Source organism: Penicillium chermesinum (genome assembly GCF_028974085.1).
Source record: "Penicillium chermesinum strain IBT 19713 chromosome Unknown utg000005l:1.0-4115287.0:1.0-4118363.0, whole genome shotgun sequence".
NCBI lineage: Eukaryota > Fungi > Ascomycota > Eurotiomycetes > Eurotiales > Aspergillaceae > Penicillium > Penicillium chermesinum.
Genome location: NW_026695315.1, coordinates 1743335 through 1766975, shown reverse-complemented (window position 1 = coordinate 1766975; position 23641 = coordinate 1743335). Strand labels below are relative to the sequence as shown.

The following is a 23641-nucleotide window of genomic DNA, read 5'->3' as shown; positions in this document are numbered from 1 at the left end:
AATATCATTGCTTATCTGAAAATAAAGCGCTCACCATCGTATATAGATGAGACCTGTCTTTCTTTTTCCGTACTGAGTTGAGTTCCTCATTGCCTATACGTCAGCGGGTAAAGATTATTAGTCGCTGTAAGTACAGATTGTACAGTTATAAATAATATTAGTGAGTAGAAAGTGGTATGATATACTGGCAGTAATCTGAAGTTCCAAGTTGGAAGAATTCCCAGGCACTTGGTGTGGCTAAGAAGCTACAATCGATACTATAGTATAGCAGCTGGTATAATCTAAAAACGAATGCAGGCAGAAGGGAGGAGATTCCTGAAATTGGGGACGTGAATGATCCTGGCCCCATATAGAACGCACGGTCCAATTACGTCCCCCGCGCCGCGTTATCACTCTGCTGCCTTTGATCGGCTGGGCCTTTTTCTCGACTCGCTTCTCACCCTCCAACATTGCCCACCCACGCCCAGATTTGCATTCTGAATCGAGGCCACGGGTCGCATCAACGCGCGTCGGTTCAACAGTTCCACAAACAACCTCGCGGGCCCTTCCCCGCACAAATCTGCATTTTCCCCAACTCGACCCCAACCAGCAACCCATCATGTCGACCTACGAAGGTGCGCGCTCTCTTGGAAGCATTGGCTTTGAAAAATAAGCCGCTATGGGGGCAAGAACTGGTTAACTCATTCCTCTGCAGTTGAGCACAATACCACTGACCCTGCGTCGACCACCACCTCTCCCCGTCGCCGACCCGACATGTCCACATTCTTTGCGACTCTGTCAGAGATCACGCCAGACCCTGAGCATCCCGACCACCGCCCCCACGCAGTTCCGGTTCCCGGAGACGTTAGCGCTGCATTCTACTCCCTCGCCGAGGCCTTTGAGGCAGTGCGCCGCGACTTCGCGCGAGTGAACGAAAATAGCGGCCCCGACGGACAGAGCGGCGATGATCTTCTGACGGAGATGATCCAGAGCTTGCTGGGGGCGGCTGATACCCCGCCAAGGGAGGTTGAGGGCGTCAGCGAGGAGTTCTGCGATAGTAAGTCTTCTCCAGTATCCTGCGCACTCATGTCAGCTTTTTTTGCAATTTGGTCTCCCCGACTAGGGTGCTGGTTGAGGCATTGCTCACTACAAGCCTTGACAAAGGCCTTGAAATATCTGGGTACCTTATACATTAACCTTAATTTGCTGCTATATAGTGCTCGACCGCATCCCCAAATCAAAATTGAAACCCGACCAGTCCTGCCCGATCTGCAATAACCCTTTCCTCGAAGATGAGTACCCGCTTGTTGTCCAGCTCCCCTGCCACCCTACCCACCTCTTTGATCTCGAGTGTGTTCGCCCTTGGTTGCGTCTGCGCGGTACCTGTCCGCTCGATCGGACGGATTTCGCCAAGCAGCTGCGCGACAAGGCGGAAGAACGGAAGAAGATTGTCGAGGAAGACGAAGAGGAGGAGTGGGATGGCATGTATGGTTGAGCGGGCTCTGCGGGAGATTTGCAATTCCTTTTCCGGCTATGTTGTAGCGGAATTAGCTGGCGTTGATGGGGGCAAGCTCGGAGCGAAGAAATGCATTTACGCGAGTTGATGATGCCGGGGGCGCTGTTACTGCCACTCGAGAAGGAAATGAGGGCGATATGAGTCATGAACGAAAGTCATACTGCATGGCCAATGCAAATATCTTCATAATTGATTGGGGATTCATAGTAAGATATATACACTAAGTTGACGAGGTCGGTTTTGGTGACGTTGATGGAAACATTGTATAGTAGCTTTTAAACGAGCTCGAGCGAGATAAATGGGGTCTCTGCAAGGCCAGCCGGCACAGTATATGTGATGTTGTAGAAGATGAAGTCGTTCACACTCTGATCGGTGTCGTACACAATGGTATAGTTCTCGAATGCATTCGTCTTGACCCGGAGATCCAAGGCTGGAAGCCCTTCTAGCCCCGTCACATTGAAGCCATTTCTTCTGGACAATCCACTGAACAAGAAATTGAATGATACTGAAGCGTCCGAGGAAGTTGCATTGGGGTATGAGATCTTGAGCCCATTCGAAGACGCCACGGCATCAATAGACGACTCAGTCACCCAGTGCGAGATACACCCAATCTGATACTCGTCGATCGCCCACTGGATGACGGCGGGGCTAAACGCGCTGGTGCTCTTGGCAGCTCCTCCGATGACCTCTTGCGCGACTGTTTCTGCACCGATGGTGATGTTTTCTGACAGCCAAGTAGTAATGTTCCGCGGATACGTGTCGAACGGCGGCGAAAACGCCTGTGCTGTGTAAAGTCGCGGCTCGGAGAATTTGACGAGGCTTGCCTTGGATTCGGCGGACAGATACTTGAGCATCTCTGGCATGACCATTGCGAATAATGGGTAGAAGGCGAAGTCATCGCCATGATACATTCCCGATGTTTGCTGAGGGATGGGAGCATGGTCTCGACCTACGGCTCCCCAGATCACAGCACCGACGAGAGAGGCATATTGCTTCATGTCGTATCCATAAGTGCGGTCCCAAGGACCAGCCAGGTTCTTGAGGTTCGCGTTGTAAAGCCCGGCGAGCTCATTCCAGCTGGCAGTGAGAATCTCCGGTGCATATTTTTTTCAATCGACTGTGCTCGCTCGCATACTGGCTCCACAGAGCCAGCGCCCACATTGCGACGCCACTGTATGTAGGGGAATTGAACTCCGAGAGGGTGTGGTGCATGCTCCAAAGATCGTAGAGCTCCTGTGCAAACTTCTCTCCAGACTGCGTTAAGTTCGCGTCACCTACTCGAGTGCCAACCCAGTTTTGCAAGATGGTGCGCATGATCCACGGGTTCGAATAGCATGGGTATAAATTGTCTCCGTCGACTCCTCCGACGCGATAGAGATCGCCCTTGGCGGCGATATGCAGTGATTGCTCGATCTTGCTGACGGTTTTCTGTGGAAGGAGATGATCGTAGTCATTCAGAGCCATCAGCCAGGCACAACCGACAAAATCTCGAATATTTGGGTCCCACTAGCATACAGTCAGTAACGTATATGGAGTACCATCATGCATTACAATGGACTACTAGTATGAGACCTCCGGGGGCTCATCGGAAAAGACCCACCGAGCTGTATGGACCATCGTCTGGGTATTCAGCGGTGCCAGGTTCAGGTTCGGACGGCGATTGCTGATAGTCACCGTACCACTGTTTTGAAGGGTCCAGGTATTGGCCCGCGATGACATTGTCGAAGATTCGAATAGCTCTAGCAACGTCCCCTGGTGCATTCCGGGCGAGCAACTGCGTCGCATACCAGGCGGTATGGCGAGCGTCATAACGACCAGGGTTACTGGCAGCGGCAATCAAATAGCCCGCTTCGTCATCCCAATAACCGTCATTCCACTCAATTGCGGTGGTGAACATGTCATCTGCATATGTGCCGAAGCCTGCCCGGCGAACAGGGGACGGCGCCGCCAACGCCTGGCTGGCCCATTGAGCGGTAGTCCAGCCTATAAGAATATTGACAAGCTTCATGGCTACAACGGGAAAGATCAGATTGTCCAATGGCTATTCTGATCCAGCGGTCAATTACGAATGGATGCGGACAGCCCGCAGGCCCCTTTTTATCTTCGTGGGAATTTGCGGGGTGCAGCTGCCTGGCATTTTTCCTTCGGTCCAACTGATATAGGAATTAACCACGCGCAAAGATCTACCCGAGGAATCTCCGTTAGGCCTGACGATATCATCGGACCAGTTGCCCGTGTTCTCCGGATCGCCGTATCTGGAAGCGCCTGGCCTTTTACTAGTATTTGTCGAAAGCTTCGATGATAGCGAGTAATTCAGATAAACAGATAGTCCCTGGCCGCTCCCAATAACATAGCGGTATACTAGGAATAAGGGGCTTTCACTGCCATCTCTAATCATCTTGTTCCTGTTAGCGCAATCTGCTATCAGCAGAAGGCCGGCTTCCCCGGATTTGCCGGTCCTTGCAGTTTAGCGTCACTCGGTTCTCTTCCGCTTGCTGTTCCCCTGGATCTCTATTCTACTTGATCGATTTCTTGTAATGTTCCCGTACTGATGGCCGCTTTGGCTTTTGTCACCACTGCTCGATAAGTCTTGTTCTGCTCTCGGTCCTCAAGGAGACAATTTCGCACTAGAAGAACAGCAGCAATATAATGTAGGAATATTATCCCAACATTTTAGCTGCTACTTCTGCCACTCTCTTTCTATTGCTCGTGAGTTTCTTCTTACTCTTCCGACATATACACAGTGGAAATATTACGCCTAGGGATGACTGGGAATATTCTCACCCCTCGATCGTTGTCATTGCCGACTGTAAGAGTCATCGTAGGCACCCAAAGCGCGGGTTCGTGTTTCTAGTGGTACTGAGTACACATTCGGTTTTAGAGGTCTTCGGAATCTGCAGGACCGATGAAGCCCATAGAGGGTAAGCAGAATGGCCCGGGAAGCGCCCTATCTATCGTGCCTCCGCAGCTCAATCTAAGGTTCGTCTGGCTAGTATATAAGGCCTCAATTGCTCCCATTCGAGACCGAGAAGATCTGCAAGGAACGTAAACACTTTCCCAAGGTCTTTTAGTCCGACCCATGCTGTTACCACCGAGGGGTATGACGAACCGGGCCTCTCCTCATTTTCATTGCGGGGGTACGGGGTGAATCATGCACCACTCCGATCCTCTTTTTCCAAGTTTGGATCATAAGTGTACCATCTGCACATCCAACTGGCGGATAGACCGATTCTCGCACTGACTCCCAAGAGAAGTTTCTCGACTTGACCGAGCAGTATCGAGACGTCATTGAGACCTGCCAAGCGCCTGGAAAGAGCCAGGGTGGGAAAAGGACTTCCATTGGGAACAGCGGGGGACCTTTGCAATTTGCTGCTATTTATTTCGCATACATGGAGCAAGCCGTGGCGCTTGTGCCCCCACGGCAGTCCTGCTGGGTGATGCACATCTGGCATTGAAGCTTGCGTAGGGTCTGGGCAGCTCAGCCAGCCTCAGGAAAGTTGAAGGTTGAGAACAGGCCGTCCACGGCCCGTGCAGATTCAGCTTCCCGCTCAGGTTTCTAACGGATTCCCCGGATTCCCCTTATCAACTCTGTTAGTGCCTCTGCATATGAGTTTGCTTCTCTGAGATATAAATTTGCGCTGCCTTGGAACCAGTTTACAGAGGCTATGGTGATATTCGTCGTACTTCCCGGGATCAAAAGACTCGTGAGCGGAGCTATCACACAACGTCACACCAGCTGAAAAATCGGCATGCATGGTTGATCTCATGCAGCATGGGCGAATAAGATATACCCATGTGGCTAGGAGATCTTTCACCCGGCCATCTCTATCGGCAGGGCGCCACTATTCATTTCCAAGTCCTCTCGCATGCTGCGATCAGATCAGCACCTTGGGTTGAAGTTCAGCTAAGCCCTTTACCCTATGGTTGCGCAGCTAAGAAGGTATAAAAAACCCCTTCCGTTCGGCTTCGTGGTTTTATTTCTCACAACCGATCCTCACTTCTTCCCTCATCCTCAACAGCTTTGAAATCAGAACCACTTTAATTGTGAAAATGGGCTTCAAAATTTTGGACGAGTACGTCCAACCCGCCTTCCTCTTTGTCGCTCTATCAAAAGATGATCTGCTAATTCTATTTGTCAGTCCCACTTCAGTCGAGGACGAGATTGGGGAAGCCACCGTCCCTGTCGTTGTCCACTATTGCTTTCCTGGGATGGGTGAGTCTTCGCTCGTGATGCCTTTATTGGAAGCATTGGCGGAGGAGAAGGTGGACACTGTTCAATTCGTGATTTCCGAAACCGGCGAAGTTCCTCCTGGATACGCACCAAGTGATATTCCCTTGACAATACTTTACGAAATGGGCAATGTGGTCTATAGCACAACGGGCGACGATGACCCGGCGCTCGAAGAGCTGGCTGAGAGGTTAAGGCCACTTTAAAGGGCAATGATAGTGCCTGAAGGCACTTTGAAACATGGACTCGGATAAGAGCGGGTGTCCAGTGCGGTGTGAACCTCATATACCATTCCATGTTTGTGTGCGAGTATGTCACGGATGCAGACTTGTACACCAGCTTGATAGGGAGGGTATGCTGTCACTATATTGCCCATTTCCTCCCTCATTTCGAGCCCCAAGTATCGACAATTAAACTGTGCTTGATTTTCCAAGTCTCAAGGCCACGTAAGTATGATTGCAGTATAGTTTCTCTTCCATTGGCATAGGTAAATATCGAGGGTGGACCACGACCAACTCGAGTCATGTTACGGATATAACCCCTGTTTTGTTCTCTGGCTGAGTATCAAGGCAGTAAAGCCAATATACCGGTAATGCAGGCCGACAGGAATATCTTGGGTTGTTGATTCATGTGGTGATAGGCAGGAATAAGACATGCTAGTAGCTAGAAGTCCACTAGAGTGTTCTTACGTGTCTTGCCTCGATGGCAGATTTTTACGCCGTTTCTTGCAATAAAGGTCAGGGATGAATAATGCCGGGTTGGGAAGAGTGAACGTCGCACCTGAAAACTAGGCGGTAACTTAATATGACTTCAGATTAAGGCCTTTGTCCTTTATACCGGTTGGGTCAAATATTCCTAGTAACATCCTTGGAGTTCACTGAGTTCAAGATTTGTAGCGTAGTGGAACTGTAACTAGTGGTACAATTGAAATTCAGCACTTAATAAGGAGAGTGCAGTGTGTCTTCACCGGACTGGAAACCACACGTCATATTCTGCAGCGGGTATTTGACTGAAACAGATGGGGCTCATAGCGGGGTCGGTGAGGATCTAGACGGGAAGAGCGTTCCAGAGGGCTTTTGGCAGACCACGCATTATATGCATAGTTGTCAACCTGGAGAAATCCATGAGAAGGGATCTCGCCAAATCAGCGCATTGGCCGAAGCTGATTTAGCACCCGGCGATGTCTCGATGTTTCGTAACACTGCCTCGAACTCCGCCGCGGAGATAAAAATAGCGCCGTGACACACGCCCACGCTGCCCCCCCAACGTGTCAAGTGGAGCGCTGATCATGTTTACCCGCGATACAAATAATCGTTTCCAAGGGGCAACCGCTGCTTTCTCTTCATCCCCATTTCACGATGCGGTCCAAACCCTCCGACTACCCGCCTATTCCCTTCTATATCATCCGATTCTGGACCCTGCTGTCATCCATCCTGGTCAGCATCATCCTCGCCGTCTTCATATCCCACCTCCATTCCGATGGATATAAGCTACCGATTGCATTCCTAGTGGTAAGACTCGTTGATCTCTTTGGATTATCGCCATACCCCACACATTCCGGGATGAGTGCTAGCCGGTGACAAAAAAGCCCCAAAAAATGGAATCCACGCATACCAGACAATATCCAAACATAGAAAATCAAAGAAACTCAAACTAATAAAACCCCCACCAGCTCTTAGTCGCCGGCGTCCTCTCCCTCATCAATGCCATCATCAGCATCATCATCAACTGCGGCTTCGGCCTCTCCCCAGGCTTCTCCCTCTTCACCAATGTCCTCCTCACCATAATCTGGGCCGCCGGCCTCGGTCTTGAAAGCTACGGCATGTGGAACACCATCCTCACCTCCTGCACAACCGAATACTGGGGCAACTCCACCGGCGTCCAAGTCTGCGAACTTTACAAAACCCTCTTCGCCTTTAGCGTCATCGGCACCGCCGCACACCTCGCCTCCCTGATCTTCGACGTCTTCATCCGCCGCCGCGTGACCCGCCTCGGCGCATACGGGCTCGCCACGACAGTCCGCAACGTCGAGCCCGAGGACCAAATGGAGCTCACCCGGACGGGCCTGTACTCGCACTCGCAGCAGGACTCGCTGTCAAGCGCGGTGCCATATGATTCTGCGGCCGTGCCGCCGATGGCGGGCGCCCTCGGGCACCATGATACCGCGTATTCGAGTACGTTGGAGCATGAGCGGGTGGGCGAGGCGCTGGATTACTACGATAATGTGCCGATGCCCCAGCGCGGGCGGCAGCGGGAGTTTGATCACTACGGGGATATGCAAGACCATCCGCAGCAGACGGCGTATGAGCCCCTGATGTACCGGTGATCGGGAGGGAAAAAGTGCTTTTCTCATGCGATATGACCTCTTTTTTTTTCGCTTGTTCTTATCTTTGGAACATTTGTTGTTCAGCCGGCCGATGTTTTATGATCACGATTGCATTTTGCATTTTCGAGTCCGCTTGTGGACTGCATGGCCCTGGGCGTTTACAGGGGGACTCTCCTTCATGGACGGGGTGTATATGAAAAGTTGGGATGGTCGATTGATCAGCTTCCTTTATCTCTTCACGACATTAAAGCGCATTCAAGCGGAGCGCTCAGCAATACATATGGACATGATGAAACAATTGGCCAAGCCATTCAAAAACTGCAGCAAGATTATGAAGGGTCGCTCGATATTGACAAGATGGATTAATTTCTTTTTCGACGTTTCGACTCGTAAACCAAAAGATTATGGGACCTGCTTCTACATTATGACCTCGTTGGCGACATCCTGGAAGAAGGTTAGAAGATGAGGACTGTTGAGTAAGGGGTAAAATAAAACAAACGTACCCGCTTCAGTTCCTTGTAAGGCAGACAGACACAGTTCTGCACTCGGACTTCGTCACCCACACCGCACTCCTTGCCAAGAATGGTAATGCTCTGCACCTTGACACCCTGCTTGACAATGCTGGTCGAGTGGCTGCCAATGGGAATCGGAGTTCCCTCCACGCGGGCCCACGCACCTACACGACTGCTCCACCCAATAATAGAGTGCATCACGCAGGCGTCGTGGCGGATCTCGGCGTCTTCGAGGACAATTGAGTCCTTGACACGGACACCGGCACCAACCACTGCACGAGGTCCGATGGACACATTGGGACCCAGCTTGGCGGTGGGGTCTACGCTAGCAGTAGGGTGGATGTAGACAGGGGGCACAATGGTGGCAGAGGGAGCGACGAGTTCTTCCGATTGAGCCTGGAAAGCCTTCTGGAGGTAGAGCGCGTTGGCAGGCACCGCAGAGCCGGCCGACTTGATCTGGCGCCAAAAGTCCTTGGTCTCGTGGACGAAGAAACGGTTACTGTCGGCCAAATCAGAAAGAATGTCCTGCTCGAGGCGGATCACCTCATTCTTCTCAGCATCATCGTCATCTCCCGCAGTGGCGACAAAGGAGGACTCGAGGTTATCGGAGGAGGGATAAGAGAGGAGCCGCGGCCGGGTAGTGCGGCGCTTGATGGCACTGCGAATAGCGGGGAAAATACACTCGGTCGCGAAGAGGTAGACACCGCAGTTGATCAGGTTAGAGATGTGCGATTCGGGCTTCTCAACGTAGTGCAGCACACGCTTGGTGTGGGAGTCAGAGACGATACAACCGAAGTTGGAGGCAGCTTCGTTGTCCACCCGTGTACCCAGAATGACCGCCTCGGCGTCCTTCTCCTCGAACAAACGCAACATCTCACCCAACGGGAATGAGCAGCAAACATCGGCGTTTAAGACGAAAATACGCTCCGGCTTCCCCTTGAGAATAGCATCACGGAAGTGGTACAGACCACCTGCGGTTCCCAAAGCAGTGTACTCCCGGAGATATTGGATTCGGAACTGAGGGAATTCCTTCGCCGAGTCCTTAATGAAGTCCCTGAAGACCGACTCATCGTAATATCCGACCAGAATGACCTCGCGCACGTCTGGAACTTTATCCAGGGCCTTCAGGCAGTGATGGATGATTGGGTGGCCGGCGACTTCGAATAGGGGCTATTTTCAGGGAAACATGGTCAGACATCGGTCACTAGAGGGAAGGCCCTAGGGAATTCGGAGGTAATAGCGCTTACCTTGGGCACATCGAGCGACAATGGGCGGAAACGAGTACCCCGCGATGGGCCTCCGACCTGTTTATCGGTCAGTAAGTGGAGAGGGGGGTTTGTTGTGTCCTTGCATCACCGCACCAAAATGATGGCCTTGGTAGAGGCATTGTTAGCCCTCTCCCGAATTGGTACTTGCAGCATGGTTACTGAGGAAATATGAGGAGTTGAGAAAAAAAAAAACAAAAGGAGCTAAAAACACCGACGTGGCCGGATTCAACGTCGAAGGCTCCGGGCGCCAAGACGACGCTTGCGGTGGGGGGCGATCACTCACCTGACTCAGATCTATAAACAGCTTATCAGTGGCGATCTGGAGTCAACCAGCCGGATTGGGGGTTCCAACTCGTGGTTCATATAGAATCATATTGACATATCCATCGAGCAAGTCCATCTGTTTGTATACTATTGCCAATGAAACGCCTCGTTGTCGCCGAAGCAAAACACGCCACCCGATCCACACATTTGCACTAGTTCACCGCAAATTGTGAACACTGAGACATGGAGCGTAACATGACTTCTATGGCTTAAGGCTCGGAACATGCATATTTTCTCCCTATACTCATAGAATCCACATCTACAACACAGGACATATCATGGTGTTTCAGTACAGGCTGCTGCCATGGAAGCGGAGGTAATCCAACAATTTTTTTTTCTTTTTTCGATTTTCGGAAATACTATCTAAATCTCAACATTGAACATTTTCTGGTCGTGATATCCGCCCGGCGCATGCCCTCCCTGGCCCTTCCATATTTCACTCTGCCATTACCCTTGCACAAAAATTGAATCTTCATCGTCATTCCACTCATCCATTCTGGTGTCTGTATCCACATCTATGACCATCTCTGATTTAACCATAAGATCCTCGATATCGTCGAATTGCTCATTTTCCTCCCCACGGATCGCTGCAAGCCAGCCTTGGGCTTTGTGCAACTTCTCGCGTTGCTCGATCAGGCTGTAACGAAGCGCCTCGCGCTGGGGGTCTTCCGCCATAAGCTGTGCACAGCGTTCTGGAGGCTGATCGGTGAAGTCTCGAAGAAGCTTCTTGTCCAGCTCGTCCCGGAACTTGCTATGGATGGTGTATCGGACCATCTGACACACTACATCCAAGAACCGTCCCCGGGCGATCTCGTAGTATCCACGACATTTCTGTAATTATATCAACAAAACGTGCCCGTTAGAAGGTAGCTTCAAGTAGAACTTACGGCAACCATATTAATCTCGTGATGGAACGGATCGCGCCCCAGCTTGGTTTCGTTGATACTCTTGACGGCGCTTTGCTCATCGGCCGGCTGCCCACTGAGCCGGAGCCAGCATTTTATACGAGCGTCGGTCCGGGACTTCTGTAAACTTTTGAGGGCCTCACCTGCCTTCGCTTCATGCTCGCCTTCTTCAATAGTGAATGGTTGCTCATACTGGATATTGAAAAACTTCATGATGTCGCAGAGCTGCTCTGTCCGAACATCGTACATGAACTGCTGAATGAGCGTCTGCACTTCACGATATAGTTCGGTCTGCTTGTACTGACTGAGCTCATCATCTAGAGCTGCTGTCAAGACTTCTTCAACATGGTCGTGGAGTGCCGTCACGAAAACATGGGCGACATTGCTCCAATGTTGGATACTCAACCGAGCCATGAAATCAGCTGCTCGCGTGTCAACGTGGTTTGGTATACCACCACTTTGGCTATCTAGACGAATCTCCCGCACATGTTCAAGAGAGAAAATATGGCCGCTTGCAACATGACTGGAGAAAGCCCTCGTCTTAAAATACTTGTCTCCATCGTCACTTTTATCTGCTTTGACAACGGTGGGTGATCGGACCGTGGCCTCGGAGTCGAACGTCCCGGCACGCTTCTTGCGGGGGGTGGAAGCAAACATGAGTTCGCAATCCGCGTCGACTCTCTCTTTCAAGATATGCTCGTCGGAGACGGCACTGGTTTTCAAGCGGGGTCGCGTAATGCGCAAAATTGTCTCGAAGTCCAGCTCTAATTCTTTTTGGGTGCGCCTGAACACATTTGTATCTGGGTCGCTTCCGAATAAGTTTTTGATGCGCATGCCGAGTTGGATTATTTTCTTGATCAATGTCCCTTGGACATTGTTGGCTAGGGGAGCCGGAAAAGTGGCAAGTTCTTCGTCGATCCGACGGGCCTTCTCATCAATCTGATTGATGATTGACGGGAGGCACGTCTGGATCTGCGCTTTCAGAATGGTTGAAAGCGCCTGCACAACATTAGGGACTCCAAAGCGGCCTTGATACGCCTTTAGAGAGTTGACCCAAAGACTTGTAGAGAAGAACCGTACTTCTTCCTCTCGCGCCTGGTCATTGCTCACAGACGGATCCGGGTTGTTGCGAACTACGTAGTATCCTCGGCCGAGTTTAAACTTGCTGCCATTCAGAATATCCTCCCACTGCTGGTAGGACTCTCGACCATCAAGCTTGTCGGGCTTCGTAAGAACGCCGAGAGTACGCTCTTTGGCGCCTTTAACTTCTCCGACAAGTCGGGCGGCACTCGAATTGGTAGGGTCGTCGGTCATGGTCAAAGTCAACAGGACAATGCAATTCTCTTGTGAGACGTAGGATTTGACCAGGTTCTCGACAAGCGGAACAAGATACTTTTCATCGTCCTGCTCTGACTGGTTGATCACCCCAGGCAGGTCATAGAAGCTGAGCGCAGGGAAGTTTGGGCTTGAGACATCGATGCGAACGACATTTGGCGAGAACTTGACGGCGGTAGTGGTGTCGGCGTTTTTGCCCGGTTTGTAGTTATTGAAATCAGAGCCAGGATTCAAAGTCGCAAGCTGAGCCCACTTGATCGCATCTTGGACCTTGTGCTTGTCCCGCGCAGTCAAAGTAACGAACAAGTCATCGGGTTGACGACTGCCGCAATCAGTCCAAGGTCCAAGACCCTTACGAGGGAATCTCTGTCGTGCTCTCATGGTAGGCAAGTACCAGTAGCGAGTTGACAAGTAAATGGAACATTTCCATTCTTCATCTTCGTCGCTCTCACTCAAGTTGATTTCCATGGGACATCTTGTGCATGTACCCGTGCTTCGTGGTACTTTGATGCCGGAGATGCTCTCGATGAGAGAGCTTTTCCCAGTGCTTTGGTCACCAACAACGCAGATCTTGGGAAGGGTGATGTTGTTATCTTCGATGCCGAGGTGGCTCAAGTTCTGGACTTTCTTGACCAGGGTTTCAATATCCAATCTTTTGAGCGTCTCGGTGGTAGAATTCGGTAGGGCTATGTTCGCCATGTTGAAATAAAGAAGAAGGTACACCTGCTGTTATCATTCTCCATAAGTATCCCTCAAAGCGTTCTGAATGATGAGTGCGGTGATGGGTGGTGGGTTGTTCTTACCTGTGCTCAACTTTGAAAGATGGCTTCAACAGAGGAGGCTAGGGCGTTTAGTAACGAAAGCTTCAAATGTAACTAGAGCACGCGGATAAACACAGCAATATGCTGGAATGATAGAAGGTGAAGGAGGATGATAGAAAAAGATAGGGGAAAGTTTGGAGGTTGATGATGGGGTGGGTGGAGAGAAGGGAGGAGGGGAAAGAGAGAGAGAAAGAGAGAGAGGATAGGCTCAAGACTGGGGAGACTGGAAACTTTCCTTATAATGAGAAGACGAAAACAACTAAAACACAGGGATATCCCATTTCCTAAATTAACAACTTGTTCAATGCCCTTTTCGAGATTCTGCTCCTATGTCCATTTTCCTCGCGCCCCAGCCAGGGATAGAAGGCGAATTTCAACTGCGATAAGATTTTCCTCGTATTAATATAAGGAATAAAATGAGTTTTCCAATAAATATTCAAGTCTAGGGTGTTAAAGTACGTGCTATTATCAACACCGCTGCCGAATGACTCGAGAGCAACATTGCTAGGCAAGGCCGTCAGCAGCTCCATTCAGACAGAGAGTAGTCATGGCATTAACGTAACAATCAATGCTCAAAACTTGAAAGGAGAAGAATTTTATCCCCAAGACGATACTACTATATCCATTCAAGTTGCTAACTTATGTGACTTATGAGACCTCGGGATCGTTCAACTTGATGGTTAAGGATGGGAAAATTCGACTGCAAATATTGTGACGAGGGCACATAGTTTCCAAACTTGAAGCTTGAACCACTTTTTTGTTTGTCTGAAGAAAGTATGGCCCAGAAGGTGGCTCAGCAAACAGGGAAATCAGGTGACCGGGTTCGATCATCTGATGTTTCGAGCTGTGATAAGTACAAAAGCTTAGGAAGCTGGGTCAAGCTCTGTACTATCTCCAGTAAGCCTTGGAGGTTAAACTTCCGGTATTGCGAAGCCAAAGGGCCTTTGTAACCTGTAGTCTACTCTATACAATCCTATCAGCGCGGAATGGCGGGGTAAAACCATCCCGCTCTGCCTTAAGCCCTAAATCCCCCGATTTAGTATTCCTCTTCTCATGACTTTGAGCAATACATGGAGCTTGGAAAACATTTATTTTGTATTACGAATTACGAATATGAAATCCTTTTGGGATAAGACAACTTTTGAGTTCAATATGCCACGTGCAGATTCACGAAGATAACCTAAGGAGCTCAAATGGTCTGTACTTGGGCTGTACCCAATCACGGGCCCTGAGTCATTGCTCCCGCCCAAAATTTCATTGCGCCCCTCACCATTCATTTTCTCCATCCCACCTTTTGAGTCTTCACTATCGAAACGGACATCATGGCGGAACCCAACCCTGTTCAAGAGGCCGAAGCCTCCATGGCCAATCTTCTTCTGGATGAGGTTACTGGCGAAAAAGTGTCCAAGTCGGAATTGAAGAGACGCCAGAAGTTGCGCGAGAAGGAAGCCAAGAAGCAGGAGAAGGCCGCGGCCGCCCCTCCAAAGGCCGAAAAGAAGACTTCCGCTGAGGATGACGAGGCCAATCTCACCCCCAACGTATGTTCGAATGGCGAGCGTCCGTGACGCCTGCGCTAACAGTTGTAACCGCTCTACAGCAATACTTCGAGATCCGAAGCAACAGGATCAATAAGCTGCGCGAGTCCAAGAGCCCGAACCCATACCCCCACAAGTTCCAGGTCACCGATGACTTGCGCGAGTACCTCAAAAAGTATGATTCTCTCCAGAAGGGCGAACAGAAGCCCGAGATACCCGTGCGCATTGCCGGCCGTATCTACACCAAGCGCGCTTCCGGCAACAAGCTCATCTTCTACGACATTCGCGCTGAGGGCGTTAAGGTTCAGGTGATGTGTCAGGCTCAGAACGCCACTGGGGACGTTCCTTTCGAGGATCAACATGAGCATCTTCGACGTGGTGATGTTGTTGGAATTGTCGGTTTCCCCGGTCGCACTGCCCCCAAGAACCGCCCCGACGGCGAGCTGTCCATCTTTGCTACCGAGGTTATCCTCCTCGCACCCTGCCTGCACGCCATCCCATCCGAGCACTATGGATTCCAGGACAAGGAGCAGCGATTCCGCCAACGTTACCTTGATCTTATTATGAACGACCGCTCCCGCGACATCTTCCGCACGCGTGCCAAGATCGTTTCTTATATTCGCAGTTTCCTCGATGCTCGCGATTTCACCGAGGTCGAGACCCCCATGATGAACGCCATCGCGGGCGGTGCTACCGCCAAGCCATTCGTCACCCACCACAACGACTTGGACATGAACTTGTTCATGCGTGTTGCTCCCGAGCTGTACTTGAAGATGCTGATTGTTGGTGGTCTGGAGCGTGTATACGAAATGGGACGTCAATTCCGTAACGAAGGTATCGATCTCACTCATAACCCCGAATTCACCACCTGTGAGTTCTACTGGGCCTACGCCGACATGTACGACGTGATGAACTTGACCGAGGAGCTTGTTTCCTCTCTCGTTAAGCACATTACTGGTGGATACGAAACCAGCTACACCAGCCAGACCGGCGAAGAGTACACTATCAACTGGAAGGCCCCATGGCGACGAATCGAGATGATGCCTGCTCTTGAGGAGGCCTGCGGCGAGAAATTTCCTCCAGGCGATCAACTCCACACTCAAGAGACCAATGATTTCCTGAAGCGCGTCCTCAAGAAGATGAACGTCGAATGCTCACCTCCTCAGACCAACGCTCGCATGCTCGACAAGCTGGTTGGTGAATTCCTTGAAGAGACCTGTATCAACCCCACCTTCATCATGGGCCACCCTCAGATGATGTCCCCTTGGCCAAGTACCACCGTGAGCACCGTGGCCTGTGTGAACGTTTCGAGGCGTTTGTCCTGAAGCGTGAGATTTGCAATGCTTACACCGAGTTGAACGATCCCTTTGACCAGCGCCTACGCTTCGAGGAGCAGGCTCGCCAGAAGGACCAGGGTGATGACGAGGCTCAGATCATTGACGAGACTTTCTGCCAGTCCCTGGAGTACGGTCTGCCTCCCACTGGTGGCTGGGGAATGGGTATTGATCGTCTGGTCATGTTCCTCACCAACAACTACAGCATCAAGGAGGTTCTGACCTTCCCCATGATGAAGGACGACAAGAGTGCGTCCGAGGCCAGGCCTGCCGCCGAAGTCGTCGGTATCGAGCCCCAGCCCGAGGAGGGAATCCGTATGTTCCTGCTTTCTTGTAATTTCCACGAGCCCGTATCACTAACAATGAATCTCCAGCCCACAAATAAATGATGTAAACGTTGAATCGAGTCTACTACCAGGGTCACGAAGGATTTCGATCTCTTATGTTGGTGTCTTTGCATGCGGATTCTATGGCGGTCATGAGTAATGCATCTGCTGAAATAGGTATTCCATAGAAACAAAATTCAAGCCATTCAAAAGCCTTATTACGTTTCTTCCTGTATAATACCTTACCTTTTTCTTTCCTTCTTTTTCCCAGATATATCGTTCTGGCTACCAAGTGCTACCTCTTCTAGATTGGGGACCTGTGGTTCATCAGGCGCATCAGGGGCGTTATGGCCCGGTTATAGAAGGTTTTTCTGCCAAGTGGGAGATTAGAAAAGCAGAATAGTCACACCAGTAGCTAGAAGTTCGTCTGATCTCTTGAAGACTACCGGCAGAATGTAGTAGAAGGGTTTCTCCGCTGTGTTGTATAAAGAAATAATCACTGTGCTCCTAGACTATTCCCTTTCCACCTCTCTTCGCTTACTTTTACTTCATCGTATTTTTTTTCTTCCAAGACTGAGCCTTTCGTATCGTTTTTCGTATCAACGCCGTCGCGATGGAGGGTTCTACTCCTCCATCGAACGAAGCGTCGCCAACGACAGCACCATCGACAACAACGACGCGTTCTGTTACGCAGGAGCGGGTCCTTTCCCTCGAAGAAACGAACATCGTGAACTATGAGCGAGGACTTCCTGTTGAACCCCCCCGTCCAATCTCGACATGGTCCCCCCCCATCCATTCCAGCTCCTATCGATCAACCCCACAGACTGTCTGGTGATGATTTTCGTTTCCAAACTTCGCATGTCCACATATCCAGTCCTCAGTATCGTACCAATACCCGTGAGCTGTCTGAAAATGTTGAGAGCGGTCTGCAAGAAGGATCGCCAAGTGTGGTGAGGGAACATGTGCAGCATCATGACAATCAACCTGAAGTGCAAGACGGATCGCACCGTTCTGTCAGTACCCTGTTCGCTCTGATGCAAATTGTTTTGTTCATGTGATGTTCGAGCTAATATCATCTCAAGCCCCCTTTGTCGATTGACACGGGTGCTGCAGGTAACGCGAGTACTCAATGGGTTCGTATCCAATCATTCCAGATATTCATTGACCCTACGTTTGTATATTGCAGCGCTCTAACTCTCTCCTCAAAGTTGTATGAACATGGACCTTCCACCTATCGTCCCGGTGTTCCCATGGCTAGTGGTCCAGCGCATGACAGTACCTGTTCTTGTCAGATCGATCCTGCTCTTCGAGCCATGACCAGTGATGCTATCGATGAAATTCTTTCTTCGCCTCCTGGTCGCCCTACCTATCGAGCTCGCGATGCTATCACCACCGACCCTGCTTTCGAGACCATTTATTCAGATCCTCGTAATCCTTCCCAGCGAAATCCTGCAGTACGCATGAATCCTGCTTATGGGAGCCCTTATTTTGCTCCTGCAGGTCTTCCTCACCCTGTCCCTTATCCGTATCAAGGCCCTTGGCCTGCCTCTGGGTATCCTCTGCCCCAAGCCCATGATACGATGTCCGCTGATGTTGGTAACGACCACAATGATTCCAGCTATGGTAGCAACCAATCCCGCTGTCAGCATGGATTTATCCAGTCCCGCATGTCCCTAAACATTGGCTCCAATACATCCTCAGCTGGGTCAGGCCAATCTATGAACTCCCCACGGATTTCAGCTGGAGGAGGCCACCCAAGCGCTCAGACCAGAGGACTTGACATGACATCTATGCCCCCACCTGCTATGCGTACAGCAAACCTTGCAGAACACACGGCACCAGAAGTCCCCGACACTCCCTCGACTCAACTCCCTCTGCGTCCCCGGGGATCTGCTGAGAAACGGACTATAACAGTCGTGCAATTCAATGATGTTGCTGCCCACACAGCTAAATGTGATGAATGTGACCACCGAAACAAGGACGGCATGATCCGCTGCACGTCCTGTGGGTGGCAATGTTGCCGCTGCTGTCTGCGTCGACGTGGTGGAGAACGGTCTCATTCTACATTCAAGAGCGAGCATGTCCCTGAGGAGGGTCAGAATAACATCGATATCCCTCCTGTTTCGCCCTCCAATACACCTAAATCGCGCTCAACGACGGCTTCCCGCACTCCAGGAACAGCTCAAGCTCGCATTCCGGCTCGCACTCCGGCTCGCACTCCGGCCAGAACGCCAGCTCGAATCCCAGCTCGTACCGCAGCTCGTGCTCCGACTCGTAAACCAGCTCGTGCGGCGGCTCGTACTCCAGCTTCAACTCCAGCTCCAACTAAAGCTCGACCTGCAGCTCGTACCCTAGCTGCGGCCCAAGCTCAGACTCCAGCTTGGAGCTCGGTTCATGCTGCCGCTCCAGCCCCAGCTTCAGATATTACACGCCCTGCACGTGCTGAGAGTGCTCCCGCTTCTGCTCCTGCTGCAACCGTTTCTCAGGCTCCTCGGCGTCGGCTGATTCGTGGCCGCCGTCCACGTAGTCCTGATACTCGTGGATCTGCTTCGGAACTTGACCCCAGCGCAGGCTCTTCCTTCGCCACTGACGCCGCTGCGGATTCTGGAGCTCACCCTGTTCCCACTGCTCATGTGGCTCTTAACGCGGCTCCTCATGCTCGTAGACAGGTGTCTGAGGACCCTGACGATCCAGATGTGGCTGTCGCACGAGCTCTGATGGATTTGTCCAATCGCTTGACTCCTGCGACACGAGCTGCGCCTCCTATGTCCTCGGATTCCGAGCTTTCCGACGTTCTGGATGTTTCGGCCCCGAGCTCAGATCCTGTAACTTCCTTTGATAGCGATCAGACGTTGTCGGATAACATCAATGACGACACGGATTACATGGACCTGGGAGTCGAAGATGACGAGGATGACGAGGATGACGAAGAGGACGGGGAAAACGAAGTGGAAGAGCTTACGCCCGAGCCTACCCCCGCCCTCCTCGTCGTCCTTCTCGCTTTAGCGTTCCTGTTGATGAGTTCGGCAAGGGTGAATTACAGGCCGACCTTCGACGTAACCCTAGCCGCAAGACCCGACCCATCGACCTGACCGAGCGGAGTGGAATGTAACCGACCAATTGAACGGCTATTGATCGATACGTAAACACCAACATGAGAACGATCTATGAACTGGCGTACGGAGTCCGGGAGGAGATCTGCATTTCAAATTTTTTTTTTTTTAGGTTTCTTGATTTTTTGAGCTTTGAGGATGGCCCTGTATCCGACCAATCGATTCGAGTGAATATGGGAGAAGTCGACAATAGAGACGGCAATTGATCGAAGCTTATCCCAGCGGCGAGAAAAGGTTCATGAATTGGTTGGCCAGATATTCAGAGGGTTTTATTGCCATGTATCTTCAGGGGAATTTTTCAGGGGAATTTTAAAAGGAGTTACTGGGATCTTGAATCATAGTTGATTGATGTCTTGAGTTAAGAGTTCTCCGCTTAAATTTGAAGGTAAACAACATATAGGACGTAGGAATACAGATCGAATCATAGAAAATACATTGGGAAGAAAAGGAATGGAGATAGTATCAGGGAGTCAAGCCCCAGAATATTAATACACAAGACAACTTTGGTTTACAGCCTCTTGATTCCAGCGGTAGAAGAAGACAGTTGCTGACCACGGGCCTTGGCAGCCTTTTGCAGCAGCTTGGCAGTGCGAGAAGGGTTCCACACACGGCTGCCCAGAACAAGGACCCAGGTCAGAAGGAACAAACTGCCTGCCTGGTGCGCAGAGGCCAGTGGGATCGGAACAAGATAAAGAAGGGTGCAGATACCCAGGGCAACCTGCATGGAAGCAAAGCCAACCACCCCATGCATTCCCTTACGAGCAGCAGCAGGCAAGAGACGCCGCACGGTAGGTGAACGACGAGAGTAAGCCCAGAGAGCCATAATAGCAGTGAAGGTGGTGGTGGCAAGAATACGATGATCGAGTTGAACGAGGGAGGGGTTTTCTAGCATGTTACGCCACCAAAGATCGGAGCGATCCTCTTTGCGAGAGTAGCGAGGGTCCCAGAGTTCTTTGCTCGGAGGAGTCAAACCGTTACCCATATAAGGGAACTCGTTATAAATCAAACCAGCATCCAGACCAGCAACAAGGCCGCCGGACATGACAGTGGCGAAGACGAGCAGCAGAAGACCGGCAACGGACCGGCGGAAGAATGCCAAACGAGGGTCGCGCAGAGCCTCAAGCTGCTTCAAACCAGCTGCCGGGTCAGCTAGCAATCGGTGAGAGCGCAAAATGGCAAGACCATTCCACAGCATGGCAACGTAGCAGACAAACGCAGCGCCAAGATGAGCGGTCAATCGGTACTGGCTAACTCGCGGGTGGCTTCCGGGGGCAAAAAGATCATCCTTCAACCCAGACTTTACCATCCACCAGCCAATGAATCCTTGGAAACCAATTAGGCCGGCAATCCCCAGCAAACGCCAGGACATAGGAGCAGAGACTTTCTTGCGAGCGACAAAGTAGACAGCAGGCACAACGAAGGATAGACCGACGAATCGGCCCCAGAGACGGTGGATCCATTCCATGTAGTAGATTGACTTGAATTCAGATAGAGTCATGTGAGGGTTGAGAAGCTTGAATTCGGGTGATGCGCGGTATTTCTCGAATTCAGATTCCCAATCCGCCGCATTCATGGGTGGAAGGGAGCCGGTAACAGGTCGCCATTCGGTGATACTCAGTCTAAGAAAGCTCCGTCAGTATCCGGTTGCTAAATCTAGGAATAGACCCTTAATTCGCTTCAATCCAAGTAAGAGGGATATAACGAACCCTGATTCCGTAAGGCGTGTCAATCCACCGAATACCACAATTCCAAAAACACTGGCAGCGCTACCCAGGAGCCACCATGCGACAGCTTTATCGCTAACGTTTGGAAAGCTCGATTTGGCTTTGACGGCGCCCTCTCCGATTGCACTTGCAGCTGCGGGGGCAGCAGCCGATTTCCGAAGGCTTGAAGTAAAGAATTGGCGGTTCTTGTCGGTGAACAGAGACGATCGGATCTTATTTGTTTGGGGGGGTGGCATTGCGCCATACCGGCGGATGGAGTTGACAGCATAGGCCTTTGTTCGAAGGCATTGTCGACAGGCGAAGAGGTCCTTAGACAGGCGAGGTGCCAAAGACCGCCAGAGCGGAATACTAGACCCCAAGGACGCCATCAGCGAATATATGTGAAGGGGAAACTCCTTGCAAACGAAGAAAAAAAGAAGGTTGAATCCCGCAGTGTCGCGGAGATCATGCGATGCGGGTCGGCGGCCAATCAGAGATCACGAATTTGCTTTCGTGAGAACAGCTTTGGGCAACAGAGTGCCTTATCCGAAGTGGACCATTTAGAGGGTGGACCGATTTTATTCCGAGGCGATTATCTGAGCTTTTCTATCTCTTGGACCTCTAGATCACCAGGTTTCGTGCTGGCTGGTCCCATAAGTGCCTCAGGCAGAAATCGCGACCTCCGCGGCAGCTCAAGAGCCGCCTCGCTCTGACCTCCGCTGCGTACAACCAACACACATTTCAAATTGCAACCATGTCCTACGCCATCGAGTCAAAGAAGAGGAAATTTCATCGAGTGCTTGAATCGATCTCAAAACCTCTTAATCCTACCCTCGATAATACATCCAAGCCATCGAAGAGAACGGCGATTGCGACGACCATCCATGATACTCAAGCTCCTCTGAACCCTTCCATCAAGAAAGTTCGCATCAATGGCCAAGAAGATTCTGATGCAACTTTGGTGCGCAACTCAGCTCTGAAGCAATCCGGGTCTCTACATCGTACAACCTCCACATCATCTTCCAAGCGCCCAACCTTTGTCCCTTGGAGCCGCGAAGCATTCCTCGAACGGCTCGAGACTTTCCGCCGGGTCGATCGGTGGACTCCAAAACCGTCGCCAATCAACGAAGTACAATGGGCAAAACATGGTTGGATTTGTACTGATGTTATGCGCGTGAGCTGTGTGAGCGGTTGTGGTGGCTCAGTCGTCGTTAAACTACCGGATGAAATCGACGAGCTTGATGGATACGATGCGGAGAAGGTCCAAGAGCGCAAGGAAGTTCGTAAGTATCTACTCGCTCTGACCATACCCAGGAGTGTCCAGGTCAGCTAATTTGTCTTTTCAGGCGCCAAGCTAGTTGAAGAGTACATGAAGCGATTATATACGGAACATCAGGACAATTGCCCATGGCGGAATAAAGCTTGCGACGGTAATGTTTATGACTCGACCTATCTGATCACAGAGCTAATAAACAAGCAGCCACTATCCAACATTTGTCTTTGGCAAATCCCGAAAACGCGATCGCTGGTTTACGTGATCGATATGTGAACCTCCTAGAGCTGGGCGATAAGCTTCCAGCGGATGGAGCCATACGAACTCCAGAGGGGCTTGATATTGATGAATATGCGAAGATCTTGCCCGAAACCTGGCTAAAGGCACCTGGCGAAGTTTCCAATGATTCAAATTTACAAGATACCGCTATCCATAATGACAATCAGGATTCCGAACAGCCACGAGCCGATTCCTCAACAAATATCAACCCGGTGGCCCTGGCTTTGGCTATTTTTGGCTGGACGGTGGCCGACACAGGAGCTGGTCTTGTTGGTTGTAAAGCATGCTTTCGTCGTCTGGGCTTGTGGATGTATAAGCCGAAGGAGAATGGGGATGTCACGGTTTACTCGACCCTGGATGTGGTCACTGAGCACATGGAGTACTGTCCGTGGATTGATAGGGTAGCGCAGAGTGGGACTGGAAAAGCCCATGAAAAAGAGAAGGACTTGTTGGCTGGATGGGAGGTCGTTCTCCAAGCCGTCAAAGTAAAACATCGACGACGTTTACGGTCCACAACATCCACGGACACCCTCCATAGCCGCCTTGGAACTCCACTTGAAGATACACTTCCTGACGCACCTGATGATGAGAGCAAGAAAACCGCTGACCGTGAATGGTGGGCCAAAATTCGGCGGATGCGACAAGTGCTGAGTTCTAAATCTCCTCGACGCAAGTCAGTGCTCCCTCAGTGATTCACATTCGATATTATGTTCTTCAATTGCATAGATACCACTTATTTTAGCGTATTTCGTCAGCATCTTAGGTACCTCGAATACTGAGTTTTTGTTCAGCTTTCCCCATTCACACGAATCATCTACAAGGACACACCATTAAATGATTTCACATTCAGCTTAGTTCCCAAGT

At 50.9% G+C, this 23641-nt stretch overlaps 10 protein-coding genes across 10 annotated transcripts; 6 read left to right on the top strand and 4 right to left on the bottom strand.

Annotated features, from left to right (window-relative positions):
• Positions 1-598: 598 nt before the first annotated feature.
• Positions 599-1474, top strand: N7468_006834 (uncharacterized protein; the record flags this gene model as incomplete). The annotated part of the gene is made up of 3 exons (XM_058476130.1): positions 599-614; positions 695-1036; positions 1197-1474. 3 exons carry the CDS (start codon positions 599-601, stop codon positions 1472-1474), a joined length of 636 nt encoding a protein of 211 aa, XP_058329020.1.
• Positions 1475-1770: 296 nt separating this feature from the next.
• N7468_006833 (uncharacterized protein) lies at positions 1771-3503 on the bottom strand (the record flags this gene model as incomplete). The annotated part of the gene is made up of 3 exons (XM_058476129.1): positions 1771-2572; positions 2631-3001; positions 3096-3503. 3 exons carry the CDS (start codon positions 3501-3503, stop codon positions 1771-1773), a joined length of 1581 nt encoding a protein of 526 aa, XP_058329019.1.
• Positions 3504-5545: 2042 nt separating this feature from the next.
• N7468_006832 (uncharacterized protein) lies at positions 5546-5929 on the top strand (the record flags this gene model as incomplete). The annotated part of the gene is made up of 2 exons (XM_058476128.1): positions 5546-5568; positions 5635-5929. The coding sequence occupies 2 exons, from the start codon at positions 5546-5548 to the stop codon at positions 5927-5929; spliced, it is 318 nt and encodes a 105-aa protein (XP_058329018.1).
• A 1152-nt stretch (positions 5930-7081) lies between these two features.
• Positions 7082-8049, top strand: N7468_006831 (uncharacterized protein; the record flags this gene model as incomplete). Its single annotated transcript, XM_058476127.1, has 2 exons — positions 7082-7234; positions 7396-8049. 2 exons carry the CDS (start codon positions 7082-7084, stop codon positions 8047-8049), a joined length of 807 nt encoding a protein of 268 aa, XP_058329017.1.
• A 417-nt stretch (positions 8050-8466) lies between these two features.
• Positions 8467-9982, bottom strand: N7468_006830 (mannose-1-phosphate guanylyltransferase; the record flags this gene model as incomplete). Its single annotated transcript, XM_058476126.1, has 4 exons — positions 8467-8493; positions 8553-9731; positions 9809-9865; positions 9923-9982. The coding sequence occupies 4 exons, from the start codon at positions 9980-9982 to the stop codon at positions 8467-8469; spliced, it is 1323 nt and encodes a 440-aa protein (XP_058329016.1).
• Positions 9983-10600: 618 nt separating this feature from the next.
• Positions 10601-13092, bottom strand: N7468_006829 (putative dynamin GTPase; the record flags this gene model as incomplete). Its single annotated transcript, XM_058476125.1, has 2 exons — positions 10601-10984; positions 11041-13092. The coding sequence occupies 2 exons, from the start codon at positions 13090-13092 to the stop codon at positions 10601-10603; spliced, it is 2436 nt and encodes an 811-aa protein (XP_058329015.1).
• A 1444-nt stretch (positions 13093-14536) lies between these two features.
• N7468_006828 (lysine--tRNA ligase KRS1) lies at positions 14537-16468 on the top strand (the record flags this gene model as incomplete). The annotated part of the gene is made up of 4 exons (XM_058476124.1): positions 14537-14752; positions 14812-16029; positions 16077-16398; positions 16458-16468. 4 exons carry the CDS (start codon positions 14537-14539, stop codon positions 16466-16468), a joined length of 1767 nt encoding a protein of 588 aa, XP_058329014.1.
• Positions 16469-17722: 1254 nt separating this feature from the next.
• Positions 17723-19501, top strand: N7468_006827 (uncharacterized protein; the record flags this gene model as incomplete). Its single annotated transcript, XM_058476123.1, has 1 exon — positions 17723-19501. The coding sequence occupies one exon, from the start codon at positions 17723-17725 to the stop codon at positions 19499-19501; it is 1779 nt and encodes a 592-aa protein (XP_058329013.1).
• A 529-nt stretch (positions 19502-20030) lies between these two features.
• On the bottom strand, positions 20031-21614 carry cox15 (cytochrome c oxidase assembly protein cox15; the record flags this gene model as incomplete). Its single annotated transcript, XM_058476122.1, has 2 exons — positions 20031-21141; positions 21229-21614. 2 exons carry the CDS (start codon positions 21612-21614, stop codon positions 20031-20033), a joined length of 1497 nt encoding a protein of 498 aa, XP_058329012.1.
• Positions 21615-21979: 365 nt separating this feature from the next.
• N7468_006825 (uncharacterized protein) lies at positions 21980-23469 on the top strand (the record flags this gene model as incomplete). Its single annotated transcript, XM_058476121.1, has 3 exons — positions 21980-22508; positions 22572-22655; positions 22706-23469. The coding sequence occupies 3 exons, from the start codon at positions 21980-21982 to the stop codon at positions 23467-23469; spliced, it is 1377 nt and encodes a 458-aa protein (XP_058329011.1).
• Between the last annotated feature and the right edge of the window lie 172 nt (positions 23470-23641).